The sequence below is a fragment of the Ranitomeya variabilis genome, chromosome 1 (assembly GCF_051348905.1).
Source record: "Ranitomeya variabilis isolate aRanVar5 chromosome 1, aRanVar5.hap1, whole genome shotgun sequence".
Taxonomy (NCBI): Eukaryota; Metazoa; Chordata; class Amphibia; order Anura; family Dendrobatidae; genus Ranitomeya; species Ranitomeya variabilis.
In genome coordinates, this window is record NC_135232.1 from 273,368,702 (window position 1) to 273,383,242 (window position 14,541).

The 14,541-nt window shown below is 43.8% G+C and overlaps 2 protein-coding genes across 3 annotated transcripts in view; one reads left to right on the forward strand and one right to left on the reverse strand.

The window, feature by feature from the left end:
- Positions 1-12,802, reverse strand: RNF185 (ring finger protein 185). 2 transcript variants are annotated; one of them, XM_077294341.1, is made up of 8 exons: positions 12,670-12,802; positions 9,004-9,141; positions 8,700-8,920; positions 7,258-7,276; positions 6,478-6,590; positions 6,328-6,382; positions 4,945-5,062; positions 1-778 (listed from the first exon to the last, which is right to left on the reverse strand). In XM_077294341.1, exons 3-8 carry the CDS (start codon positions 8,867-8,869, stop codon positions 681-683), a joined length of 573 nt encoding a protein of 190 aa, XP_077150456.1. In that variant the 5' UTR covers positions 8,870-8,920; positions 9,004-9,141; positions 12,670-12,802; the 3' UTR covers positions 1-680. The 2 variants fall into 2 exon arrangements, with proteins under 2 accessions (XP_077150456.1, XP_077150463.1); XM_077294348.1 differs by having other exon boundaries at positions 9,004-9,203; positions 12,670-12,727.
- C1H12orf43 (chromosome 1 C12orf43 homolog) overlaps positions 12,762-14,541 on the forward strand; it is a 16,999-nt gene continuing 15,219 nt past the window's right edge. The window contains exon 1 of the mRNA XM_077294313.1: positions 12,762-12,896. Within this exon, the coding sequence (XP_077150428.1) occupies positions 12,803-12,896 (94 nt within the window). The 5' untranslated portion in view covers positions 12,762-12,802. The remainder of the gene's footprint in view (positions 12,897-14,541) is intronic.

Consider the following 14,541-nt stretch of genomic DNA (forward strand, 5'->3'; position numbering starts at 1 on the left):
TATCGTAAAAATTAACTTTATTCCCAGTGAATTTTAAAATCTCATAAAATTGAGGAATCAACACCCTTTAACTCCAAAGCACAGAGAATATCTACAGACTGCATGGCATCTTCCATTGGAGTAGATCTCGGAGCATGCATTTTGGACAAAAGAAAACCAATTTGCTCTTTATCCAGAGTCTTTTGCCCCCTGATCCACCACTTATCACCTTGCAGGGTATATCATGCGCTGCAGCACATCTTGCCCAGAAATCTGACGTTTTGCTGCCATGTATTTGCCAGTATGAGGCAATGCTTTCAATGTCCTGAGGAGCCTTTATAATTTCCCGTTCTTCAACATTTTCTTTTTCACATTTATGTATGTGGTTTCTTACGCATATTATTCTGATTTGAATATGTTCAGTATTCTTACCATTCCCCCTCCAAATAATTATAACGGTGCTTCTCTCACACTTCTATTTAAGCCATCTGTGACGCTACTCCATAGCCATTAATACTTTTATTCTCTCTTATCTAACCGCCCTTTCTCTTGTAATCTAAAGGGCAGCGACCAGAGAATAGCACATCAGAGGCCACAGAAGGACACAGGGCAAAGTTCAGGGTAAGAGATCACGGGGATAGGGTTGATATCCGTGAATGGCGCTCAGTCCTCATCGCCATCCATATTGTAATTAGTGATAATCAAGCGATCAACAGCCAAAACATTATGACCAAGGCAACAAAGAGGAACAGACGTGACAGGAACTGCTCATCCACATACTGAGGGGTTCCGGGGACAGCTGTAAAATAGGTTAAAAGAAAGAATACAGCATAAGAAATCTTCTGCAGAAATTTGTTTAAAACTAAAATAAAAGTAGACACACACACACACACACACACACACACACACACACACACACACGTCTCAAGTTGCTAAAACAAAAGCAAAAAAAAACTTTGTCTATTTTAACCCAAGCAATCATTCATCAGTTGCAAAAATGTATTTTTTAGTAAATCGTCACAGTTTGGAAAGAAACATTTACAATTTTCATGTGATAGTCCCTAATCCATACTGGATAGTTTTTGCAATACTGGTTTTTCTTCCGTCTAGTGTCACTGAACATGTATGGGCCAGTTAAAGCAAACGCAACGGTCAGTAAGGCGTGGCGTACAGATGCGTCAGTGCAACAATTGTGCGTGCAGTGGTTTCTTTACCATGGAGCTACTTGTATATGGCCACCTTCAGGTGTAATTTCATAAAAATTCTAATCTGCATCATTGAATCATGGGTGAAACCAAAACCCAATACATGAACTAAAAGAAAAGGAAATCCCAGACTAGGATAAGCATATAACAATCTATCTATGTATAGCAATGGAGCAAATTACAAACAAATAATTAAAAACAAAGAAAAAACGTGCACTCCAGGATATATAGTAGTAATAATATATGAAAATTAGATAAATAGATCCATAAATATACCCTCAATATAGTATTTAGGAAATCCTGACACTCAAATAGAGAATAAGTGACAGTGGAAAAGTGAAAAATACCAATATAATCACAATTTAAAAAAAAATATATATATATATGCATAAGTGTATCAAATATAAACACAAGACATGAATAATAGTAAAATAGTGTATAAATAGTTAAATTGCACAAATGCAGCAGCAAAGGGAGATCAACACTGGTCATAAATAGATAGCCGGGGCAGATACTGAATCAGAAAGAAAGACTAGTGGGTAATAAAATGTAAAATTGTCTATCCAAATATACAGGATACCTTGAGGGGTGAATATCCGTGTGCACACGCGCTCCGACGCGCGTTTCTGTGTAGTTTCCTTCGTTTACCGAATACTATATTGAGGGTATATTTATGGATCTATTTATCTAATTTTCATATATTATTACTACTATATATTCTGGAGTGCACGTTTTTTCTGTTTTAATGATAGATAGATAGATAGATAGATAGATAGATAGATAGATAGATAGATAGATAGATAGATAGATAGATAGATAGATAGATAGATATATGCTTATCCTAGTCTGGGATTTCCTTTTCTTTTAGTTCATGTCTTGGGTTTTGGTTTCACCCTTATATTGAGTGGTTTCCACTTACTCTCACCACATACTTTACACGCTTTATTTAATATATATATGTGCCTTTTATGTAAATATATTTTTCTATATATGTTACTCTATTGATTTATTTTACTGTGTGCGGTGCTTTTAATCATTGAATCATGCAGATGGAGCCATACAAAGATGCCGATTTTGGCGAGATCAGAGGTCAAGCATATGGATATGGTGGCTTCCCCACTCCACCCATTAGATAATGTCAGGGGGAAAGGAAGATTGGAATGAACTTCAAGGCCTATTTTTTTTTTTCTTTTTAAAGTTGTTAAGAGCATCTTTCACCTCTCTCCCTATTGAAAACACACGAACGCACCAACTGCGTGCACATGTGTATGGTGAAATCGGGAGAGATTGCCATCTGCCAAACGAACATTCAGTAGACAGCCTTCTCGTTTATGGCCAGCTTAAAGGATGGTAAAATCTTTATAAAGTTAGAAAACAAAAATTGAACACTTTTTTCTTCCTTCTTTTATAGGTATATTTTTGGATAAGGTTTCACAATAAGCTAAGTGATCAACTAGTATTGTACGGAATTCAAATGCTCGGCGAACACCTTTTCATAGTTTACATGTCCAAACACCACACATTGAGGACAACCAAAAAAATAGACGTATGATATAATGTACTAGCTATTGAACCCGTTCTACGCCCGGGTGGCGAGCATTTATATTGGTATATGGTCTCCATCCAGGTATGTGCTGCTCCCCATCTTGCTCTCCCATCCTGTCATGTGCTGCTCCATCCTGCGCCCCCATCCTGTCATGTGCTGCTCCATCCTGCATCCCCATCCTGTGCCCCCATCCTGTCATGTGCTGCTCCATCCTGCATCACCATCCCGTCATGTGCTGTTCCATCCTGCGCCCCATCCCATCATGTGCTGCTCCATCCTGCGTCCCCATCCTGTCATGTGCTGTTCCATCCTGCGTCCCCATCCTGTCATGTGCTGTTCCATCCTGCGCCCCCATCCTTATCATGTGCTGCTCCATCCTGCGTCCCCATCCTGTCATGTGCTCCCATCCTGCACCCCCATCCTGTCATATGCTGCTCCATCCTGCACCCCCATCCTGTCATGTGCTGCTCCATCCTGCACCCCCATCCTATCATGTGCTGCTCCATCCTGCGTCCCCATCCTGTCATGTGCTGCTCCCATCCTGCACCCCCATCCTGTCATGTGCTCCCATCCTGCGCCCCCATCCTGTCATGTGCTCCCATCCTGCACCCCCATCCTGTCATGTATGCGCCCCCATTCTGTCATGTGCTGCTCCCATCCTGCACCCCCATTCTGCCATGTGCTGTTCCCATCCTGCGCCCCCATTCTGTCATGTGCTGCTCCCATCCTGTGCCCCCAATCTGTTGTAATGTGCTGCACCCATTCTGCCATATGTTGCTCCCATCTTTCTCTCTCCGGCTCTACTGCCCGAGTGCGGCTGTGCTGAGTGCGGGCGGCTGTGCTGAGTGCGGGCGGCTGTGCGTGGCCGTGCTGGGCGCCTGAGCAGGCGGGGACACCGGCGCGCTGTGGGGGTCAAGTGCCGGAGTCGCCGCTAGCTCAGGACCCCGGCACTTGCTATAGTCACCTGGCTCTGATCCTGTGCTGCGCGCAGCTCCGTCTTCCGGGTCCTCTGGCTGTGACTGTTCAGTCAGAGGGCGGCGCGCATTAAGCGCGTCATCGCGCCCTCTGAACTGAACGTCATAGGCAGAGGATGTGGAGGACGGAGCAGCGCGCATCTGTGGAACGGGGGACAGGTGAATATAGCATACACACCCTCCTGGCACGTCCCTGCTTCTCCGTTGGAGATCGCGGTGTGCGTTCAGTGCTTACGCATACCGCAATCTCCTGGGAGCGTCACTCTGTGGGGTCCAGACTGCGCCGGCGCTTGCGCCGGCGCAGTCTATAAAGGCTTTGGACAGAGTGACGCTCCCAGCGTTATATTATAGATTCTCAACATCTTCAGTCTGTCTTTTTGGGCTCCCCATAAATTTCTGACGTCTTCCGCTTGGAAGACCACGCAAACTAAATGAAGGCCACTTCTTTTAACCGCTGCCTGTATTTTGATATCTGGAGCGGTTACAGATCGAACATGTCCACATCTATGTCAAAATGACATGCTGTTCATATAGTCAGCATTTTAATCGTATTTCTGAGTATTTTTAGGGCACTTTCTCAGGTGGGTTTCAGAGCTAAGGAAAATGTTTTTAAAACTTGTGAAACACTGCATTGCAGGTAGATGCCAGATTATGAGTTTCTATTGGCATTTTTTCACTTTGCAACATTTTGTTCATGAGTGTTTTTTTATTTTTAGTGGTTTAAAGTCCCATAAAAAAGTCTATTGAAGAAGAAACAAAAACCAGATGTAATGCATTCTGTATTAAAAAAACAAAACACAGACATACATTGAAAATGGCAGGAGAATAGTCCCCAAGATTGGCTTGTAAGTACTTGCACAGTTGTTAAAGACCTCTTCTGACAATTACGATTTTCTGCATATTGTTACAGTAAAGTAGTTACAGTGGGTAGAGAGATCTACAATTATCCCAATAACTTTAAATGTGGGATATAAGGCTGCCATCACACTAGCAGTATTTGGTCAGTATTTTACATCAGTATTCCTCAGCCAAAACCAGGAGTGGAACAATCAGAGGAAAAGTATAATAGAAACATATGCTCCACTTCTGCATTTATCACCCACTCCTGGTTTTGGCTTACAAATACTGAGGTAAAATACTGACCAAATACTGATCGTGTGACGGCAGCCTAAAACGGAGTATGCTGCTAAAAAGCAAACATTATTATTAATAATCATAATCATCACCATCATCAGAATACCTGGCGGAGGACGACCATCATTAATGTTAAATGCTGTAGCAAACATTCCAAATGGAAACGCTCCAATGCCAAAGGACATCTGAAAGCCTCCGTCTCCAAAACCAAATCCTTGGAAACCCTGGGGAAAAAAAATAAAATCAAAATCAATAAATACTGAAGTTGATCTTTACATTGTATAGGCTATCCTATGGATAGATAATACATGTCTTTCGAGAGGAAACCTCTTATAAGATTAAAAATGAAATCTACAAACTTTGGGACTTTGTGCAATGACCATCAACGAATCCTTGTGTCTGGTAAGTGCTTAAGTGTCATTTTTTCTAAACTAGCAGAGCAGCAGCATCGTGGCAAGTATCTCACCAATTCCTTTAGTGCCCTGGCAATGATGATGGGTGACAAAGAGCTCCTGCGTCACCTGTACTTAACTAATCACAGAGAAAGTCCACACAATAGACATTGAGGAGAAGCTGGTAATTTTCCAGCTGCTAATAGTGGAGAAGAGCACAAAGTGGCTACATGTTTACTACTACATACCAAGAGGAGTATTATGTGCACTTATACAGCGCCAATAAATTCCACAGTGCTTTACAGACATCATCATCACTGTCCCCATTGGGGCTCACAATCTAGATTCCCTATCAGTATGTCTTTTGAGTGTGGAAGAAAACAGGAGAACCTGGAGGAAACCCACGCAAACACAGGGAGAACACACAAACTCCTTACAGATATTGTCCTTGCTGGGATTTTAATCCAGGACCCCAGCACTGCAAGGCTGCAGTGCTAATCATCTAATCTTATTTTCCATGCAACTAATTTTTTCTGTATAAATTCATTATTTATGAATGTTGCATGCAACTATTTTTATACAATTCCAACCATCATTAAATATTTGCACATACATTCATGCTCATACATAAGTGCAGCACCTGAAATGGCGCACAAATATATGACAGCGACATTCTCTAAGAGCAATCGTTTACTTTTGTCCGTAAAGTGGAATGATGCAATGTGACAAAGTGGCCATCTTCTCCACTGTAACAGCAGCAGGTGATGGATGACACCAAGGCCTAAAAGATGCCTCATTCGCACCTTGCCACGCTGGCACAAGGCACAAAAGTCGCCAACGCTGTGGTTTAAATCGCAACAAAACCATCATTGGCTCATGAAGAGCAGGAAATGGCCAATCACAGGTTTAGAAGCATGAAATGAATGCCAGGAAGCGCTCTGCGCCCTGTGTCATCTTGTTATTGTTAATTAGTTTTTCTCGTGGGAAGCTCGTTATGCGTTAACTAACAATTCCCAGGAAGCAATACAGAATTACAGATGAGAAGCAATGGTTTCATCATGTGACACCCGCCGTACAACCCTTCACCCTATACTCACCCCTCTGTTCTCCGGTTCTGGTCGCTGCCCTTGAGGCCGTGGAGGAGTTTTTTCCCTAATGGAAAGATTATTGTATAGGATTAGCTCTTATGTAACACCTAGAAATAAAGAATGGTGAGCTTATACAGAAATACAGTAAAGGTTACGCACCGAGGGTCTTCTTGCCCCGTGCTTCCTCTTCCATACAAAGGTATTACTTTATCACGGCTAATTCCAGCTTTGCACACAGGACACACCTGACGATTGGGTCGCGTTTCTAACCACTGAAGACAAGAAAAAAAAATAAAAAATACAGACAAATCATGAATTGATTTTATTAACCATTATGACTTACACAAGAAGAAATACTAAAGGCTCACGTGTTCGTGTCGTTGTGGGGGCAGAATTGGAATTCTAAGAAATATAATGGAACTGTTTCTACAAGTGAAATCTATGTGGTGCCATAAGTCAAGACTAGACACGAGGTTTTTCGCCCCGAAGTTAATGAAGTTGTCCACATCTAGGAATTTTTTTTAAAAAATGTAAAGGCGTGTATTTGGGTCTAAATATATATTTATTTTTTTTTTAGAAAAGCTTAAAAAAAAAAAAAAAAAAAAAAAAGACAAAAAGTTGAACTTTTCAGTTTAGACCCAAGGAATAAGCGCTCACTGACGGATTCTCAGTGAACCAATTTTGCAGCCCACAATAGAAAAAAAATGTATCATGAAATCAAAATACTACAATTATTTTGTACCAAAAAGACATGCATTTGCAGGACAAAAAAAAAAAGTTTCAGCAAAAGAAGGACAACCGCTTTAATTGTAAATCACAGAAAAAACATCATGGCACATTTCCATGCTTTCCCATAAGGGAATGAGAAGACATTGCTTAAATTAAATTATCAATGAATGCCATTCACAGAATACATACATACATTAGTACACAACTTACTTGATGCAAACATGGCCAGCTAGAGGAGACATAAAAAGGTGAAAATGTTATATAACCAATAATCTTTTTCACTATAATTCATATCAGACAGTGAAATACCAGTAAGATAAAGACTAAAGAATTGTAAACTAACAGCTTTGAATGATTATTGCATTTTTGCCTTTTTTCTTGTCTAGTATTTGGTATTTTTAGTCTGTTTTTGATTTATGCTAAATTCTTTAATTGCCGCTTTATTAGGTCAATGCACAACTAAATATATAATATAGAAAAAGCAATACTACATTGCACTGTTGGAGATATTATGGTGGTTCGGCACACCCCGTATAAAATGAATATTCACCCACGTAAAACATTCTGAAAGATCTCTGTGCTACTTGTATGTCAATGACAACTGCTTAAAAGGCAATGCCCTGCATCGAGGACTCGCAACTTTCACGGGAACAGTGCTGGCACGGGAGGCGAGTATAAGTGATTTTATTTTCACGGGGGCCAACATGCAGATTGAGAAGGGGATGCCTTGGTAGTGGACAACCCCTTTAATCTATGTTTAAAGGCGCAGACAGACGGCCGTAATACTCATACTACAATCGCATCATAATCCTCGGACTGGCCGTCAGCTCTCCTAACAGGGACAGCTGCATAGGAATACATACTGTCATACTAAGGTCAGGAGAGCCGACGGACAGTCCAAGGATTATGATGCGATTGTAGTACGAGTATTACGGCAGTCTGACTGGGCCTTTATACGAAGAACTATTATCAACCATGTATGTAGATCTTAGCCTGTATACTGTCATCTCTGGTGTTAGACATCTTGGTATTGCCTTTTTGGCAGTTGTCTTTTTTATTAGTTGACCTTTTTGCAATGACATATTGTTAGCAACGTCCAGTCGTTGCCCTTGGTGCAGGGCATTGCCTTATAAGCAATTGTTATAGACATACAAATCGCGCAGAGATTTTCCTGTATGTTTTATATTGGTGAATATTCTACTACTACGGGGTGTGCAGAGCCGTACAATACCTCCAGCAGCTAGCAGTATTGCTTTCTCTACATTATATATTTAAGGGCGCCGATGTAATTACTATTCCAATTGACTACATTTTAAGGGTTCACTTATTTTTGCTTTCCGGACGATTCATCAATTACGACTTTTTAAAGACCAATGTTTGCACAAAAGCGCTCTAGTCCCCCATAGAGTGATTATATGCACATCTGGAACTCCCCCTCCCCCCCGTAAAGAACATGTGACTTTGTGAGCTAGAGTGTTACAAAAAAAGTTTAAAGATAAAAATAAGAGGCTTGTTGATTTTGTGCAAAATTAATGAACCGCGTGCTCCATCTTGATGGCAATGTATACCACCAGATGAAAAAAAAGGGACTTAAACCCTGCAAATGATGAATTAGGACCTAAGTGTATAACAAGTCTGTAAAGTCCGCTTACCAGAAGAGGTGGCCACATAAGCTAATCACTGCATCCTTGGCGGTGTCCAGGCAAATGTTGCACTCAAACGTACTGTCCTGGCTGCTCCCCTCGCCATTGCTGCTTCCACTTGCTCCACCAGGGCCTGAATTCTCCGCAGATGCAGAGGCGGCTGGACCTGCACTCGCCATCCTACCCAAGGGGCACCACAGGAATATGATAACTAATCCAAGACAATGGACCTACCAGACACAAGAGGAAATCATGAAGGCATCTATACATGCATGATAAGGTCAGGCCAATCTCAAAAGCCAGGCAAACTTACCAAATCTGTTGATCTGCTCTGTTAGAACTTGCAGCGAGGAATCACAGTCACTCAGTGATGGATGAAGACCAGAATAAGCTCTGTGTGTGTGTGTGTGTTGCTTTTTCACTCTGTTACATCATGTCCCCATAGAATAAACTGGTGACAAGAGAAAAAAAAGCTTGGAGTGATGTACAACAGTGAAAGTAGCCAAAACGGTTCTGGAGAAAGGAAAAGGAAGAATAACAGAGAGGGGAGGGGTAAAATAGACAGTAATTAAAACACTGAAATCGGAGAATGCTATAGAGATCTGCAATAAACCCTCTCACCTGTCTGGGCCGCCCCTCTGTGTGCACAGGTAGCCCAGCTAATCCCGTCCTCAGGGACCACCTGCACAGCTGTCACGTCATGTCACAGACAGCTATAGGAAGCCAGGGACTGGCACAACGGTTAGCAAGACTAGTCTGGCAAGTGAAATTACAGAACAAACCAAGGCAGCCAAACACCGGCCTGGAAGAAAACCCGCAGGGCTTGTATAGGTCACAGGCTGAGGATTCTAAAAGATTGATGGATCCACATCAGAATAGGGCCAACCTCTGAAAACAACCCCTGCGCTCACACCACAAGACTGGACGCGGTGACGCAAGTGCTGAGGTCTGCAGTCCGGTGACAACCTGTGTGCTTCTAGAACAAGAAGCTGCCCTGACGTTAAAGGGAACCTATTACCCCCCGGGACGCTGTTAAGCTGTATGGGCATTAACCAGTCTCACGTGTATGTCTCATAGCTGCGGTGTAGATATTAAAAGTGCATTACCAACCTTTTAGGTTAATGATTTCTTCCAGGCTCCGGGGCGTGAGGTGTAAGAAATCTTGGCCTCCTGTCTTCATTACAATACCACCCCCTCCTATCAGCATCACACTGACCTGTGATGTGCAGTTGTGGCGCCATAATCCCGCGCATGTGCCATGCACTTGCATGGTTATGGTTACCTAACACACCCTTCTAATGGTAGTGTCTTCATCCTGCTTCTGCGCAGGCGAGTCACTGCTACTGCGCGGGATTATGTCACCGCAACTGTACGTCGCAGGTCAGTGTGAGATCCATGGGAGGGGGTGGTATTGTATTGAAGACAGGAATTTATTCCAGGCACTGTACGCCCCGGAGCCTGGAAGAAATCATTAACATAAAAGATTAAAAGTGCATTTCTCAACATCTAGACCATAGCTATGAGGCATACAGGTAAGACTAGTTTAACCATTCTATTACCTGTATGCTTAAAAGAATCCCAGGGGGGGGGGGGGGCGCGACAGACTCCCTCTAACCACTTTCCAACATTGAGTGTAATAGTACACCCATGTCGGACTCGCCCTGTTTGGTGTGGGCTCTGGCATTGAGCCCGCATCTTTCCAGGCACATGACAGCTGATCCGTACAGCTAACATGTGCCCGCAACAGACGCGGGTGGAATCGCGATCCACCCGAGGCTGTTAACTAGTTAAATGCCGCTGTCAATCTCTGACAGCGGCATTTAACTCGTGCTTACTGGAAGTGTGTTGTTAATCCCACCCATCGGTGACTCTGTCACATGATCGCGGATCACCGATGGGTTGGCATGACAACCAGAGGTCTAAAGCAAACCTCTAAGGTTGTCATTGCCGGATTGCCATGAGTGCCGCCCCACTGTCAGCGCTCATAGCAAGTGAGCATTTCTGCTACACACAGGGGATCTGATCATCGACTGTGTGTAGCAGAGGCGATCAGGCAACTGCAGTTTCCAGTCTTCCAAAAAGTTAAAAAAAAAAAAAAAGATTAACATAAAAATATTATATATAAAAAGTTCAAATCACCCACCCCCTTTCACCTCATTCAAAATAAAACAATAAAAAAATCAAGTATACACAGATTTGGTATGTTCACAATCGCCCGATCTATCAATATAAAAAAAAAGAATAAACCCGATCGCTAAATGGTGTAACGAGAAAAAAATTCAAAACGCTAGAATTTTTTAGGTTGCTGCCACATTGCAATAAAATCCAATAACGGGTGATCAAAAGATCGCATCAACACCAAAATATGATACGATACAATACACTTTATTGATCCTAGGGGAGATTACGGAGATCAATGGCATACCATGAGAAAATGGTATCAATAAAAACATCAGCTCGGCTCACAAAAATTAAGCCCTCACCCAATCTGAGATCATGAAAAATGGAGACGCTACGTGTATCTGAAAATGGCGTTTTTTGTTGTTGTTTTTTTAACAAAGTTTGGAATTTGTTTTCACCGCTTAAACAAAAAAGAACCCAGACATGTTTGGGGTCTATGAACTCGTAATGACCTGGAGAATCATAATGGCAGGTCAGCTTCAGCATTTAGCGAACATGGTAAAAAAAAAAAAAAAACAAAGAGAAAAACTGGAATTGCACTTTTTTTTTTTAACAATTTCACCACACTTGTATTTTTTTCCTGTTGTACAGTACACGATATGGTAAAACCAACGGTGTTATTCATAAGTACAACTCGTCCCGCAAAAAATAAGCCCTCACATGGCCATATTGATGGAGAAATATAAAAAGGTATGGCTCTGGGAAGAAGGGGAGCAAAAAAACAAATTCAAAAACTGAAATATCCATGGTCGTTAAGGAGGTTTTCCAGCCAAAATATGTACCACATAGCCACGGAGAAGTGGATGACTGACAGATCACTGGGGTCGGATGGAAACAACTAAGAATTTCACTTTGCCAACTATGAGCTGGGTCTTCTCTAAGGCCTCATTCACACATCCGTCCGTGTACGTCTGATAACAAGGTTTTTTCCACGGATAGCACAGGTGCCCATTATAACTTATGGTGTCCATTTTTTCTGGATGACAAGCGCCAATACAAGTCTATGGGTCAGTGAAAAGCATGTGCAGCATCAGTGCACAGTATAAGAGAAGCTTTGGACTTTATTTATCCACTCCAGGAAAACACAGATGGTAAAAATGGAAGCACGGATGACACTGGTACCGGCTTTTGGCGCCCATGTTTTATACAGGCGGAGGCTTACTGGGTAGCAAACGCTGCTGAGATAAGGGCCAGGCTCAGAAACTAGATCACTAGGCCACGGATGGCCTCTCCATAGGACATGTCATCAATATCAGATTGGTGGCGGTCCAACGCTCAGCCCCCACCATCAGGTACTACTTGCTGCTGCAGGACGGTCACTGTGCCCCCGCTGTAACCCAGCAGTGTCGCCCTACAGACAGGACTTCTGTGCCACCGTCCTCCTCCATAGAAGGCGATGGCGAATCCCTACGGTTACAGGTGTGGGAGGGAAGGAGCGACACTGTGGGACTCCAGGGCTCAAGCAGCCAACATATACCTAAAGACAGCTGCTACTAAACGACCCTGGGGGCTGTGCTGGGACTTGTAGTTCTGCAGAGAGTGAGAGGCTGTCCGTGCCTACAGGCTGGCACAGCCCCAGGGTCTGCTGTACACTGGTGAGGGAAACTACGGCTCCTACTAAGCCGATTAGCGCAGGCTCTCGGCATTCCCAGCCATGGCCGTGCCACTGTGATCCCATAGGAGGCGAGGGCACGGTGCCCACTACCAGGAGGCCATGGGCAGCCGGGCACGGTGCACACCACGAAATATCACTTTGTTTGCAGACATATGTCGGACAAGGAAGTCTCTCAGCGCTCACCTCCAATAAGCCGAGCTCCACCATCACCAAGCGTCAGCTGTAGGCCGGCCCTTGTACGTCACTGCCGCCTCACGGAGGCCTGCGAGAGACTACAGCGACCGAGATGCTGCGCGGCCACGGCACGTGATGCAAGATGGCGGCGCCCGGGAGCTCCTCGCAGGAGGCGGACTCAGACAGCAGTGCTGAGGACCTGGAGCGGTGCCGTGAGGCGGCCTGGGAACCTCCTGGTGAGAGTGCGCTGAATCTAGTCCGTGCTGCTCAGCAGCCTGCAGAGTGTGTCCCCAACACTGCGGCGCCAAGTGGGGAAGTCGTGCAAATCTGGAGATCACTGGGCAGAGACATGTTAGTGATAGGAAAAATGGAAACAACATTTTCAGAACGTCTCTACTATAGAGTATGTGCAGAAGAACCCAACCTTACATGCTCGGCTGCTATTAATGGTTGTCCGAGGAATGTTCTGCCGCTCTGAATGCAGTCAGGCACACAAATCATCAAAATCCACTGCTGGCAGCTCCCCGTGCAATTGTACACCAACATCGTCCCACACGTTCTCAATAAGAGACAAGTCTGGAGACAACGTGATCCTGGAACACAAACTAGAGGGGTATACTGACCATACATTACACCACCCCATGCAGTACTCACAAGAGTGTGACCGGTGTGATGTTACCTGTCAGTGGTGTTGTCCACGTGGCCTCCAGGCAAATCTCCAGCTATCATTGCTGCACTCGCCACAGAAGTAGAAATGCCACCTTTTCCGCCATCTTGCTGTGCAGCGTGCTAGCCTTTGAGAATGGCGGCGTGAAGTGAATGGAACACCTGTAGCCCCCAGTGTCACACAAATACCGTCTGATGGTTTGTGTAGATATTTGATGCCTCAGGCTTGGTATGGGTCACCTAATTTCACTTGCTGTACAGAATAGATCACTAAGCGTCATTCTTCGTATTGTTCAAGACCACATGGGCAACACCATGAAGAGGCCTTCACGATGGAACGTCACAGCCATCCTGCTCCCGGGATTATGGTGGGGCATGAAGTACTGTAGCTGCTCACCTCTAGTCTCCGTTCCAGGTGCATTAACAGTTTGACATTACATTGATTTGGTCATGGAACCAGTGGTACGGCATTTCTCTAAAGTGTCCCAGGAGCTGTTTTTTCACCATGATCATGCCAGGCCACAAGTTACTCATGATACTGTGAGCAGCATGTGTGGCCTATACGTGCTGCCATGACCTACAGCGGCTGTGGACTTGTCTTCTATCAAGCACCTCTGGGGCATCATTGTCAAAAATTAGAAAGGGAGCTGCCAGCAGCGGATCTTGGTGATTTGCATGCCCAAGTGCATTCGGCGTGGCAAAACAGTCCGTAGACAACCATTAATTACCCCCCATTGATGGTATGCCAAGGCGTGTAAGTGCAGGCATTTCTGCTTGGTACCAAACAAATCGAGGTATTTTGAACATTTTGTTTCCATTTTGTCATAATTTACATTTCATTAAGATTGATCCTGTTTTTTTCCCATAATTTTTCCTTCATGGTGTTGCAATTTAAATGTTAACCCCTTCCTGCAAAAGGTAATCGTACTACATCTCTGTAGAAGAATCCTCTGAGTCCGCTCCTTGCGCTGCTAAATTCAATAGCTGGCATCTGTGTCTAAGGGTATGTGCAAATGATTAGTAAACTTATGCAGCATGTAACCCGCTGCAGCCAGATGTTCTATCATAGTGGATGGGATTTCAAGAACCCCAATTTCCACTGTACGTCCACAGATGCCCGCAGCTCACCCATAGAGACTGAGATATAGAGCGTCTCTCCAACATGTTCATTTCTCTTGCAGAGGCACAAGTCTCCGCAAGAGAAATTTCACCTAT

Excerpts from the sequence above, each read along its gene's own strand:
- RNF185 (XM_077294341.1), bottom strand. The coding sequence starts at position 8,869 with ATGGCGAGTGCAGGTCCAGCCGCCTCTGCATCTGCGGAGAATTCAGGC. Across the intron at positions 5,063-6,327 it reads CAGAACCGGAGAACAGAGGG|GGTTTCCAAGGATTTGGTTT; the intron begins GTGAGTATAGGG and ends TTTTTTCCCCAG. Across the intron at positions 779-4,944 it reads TGATGGTCGTCCTCCGCCAG|CTGTCCCCGGAACCCCTCAG; the intron begins GTATTCTGATGA and ends CCTATTTTACAG.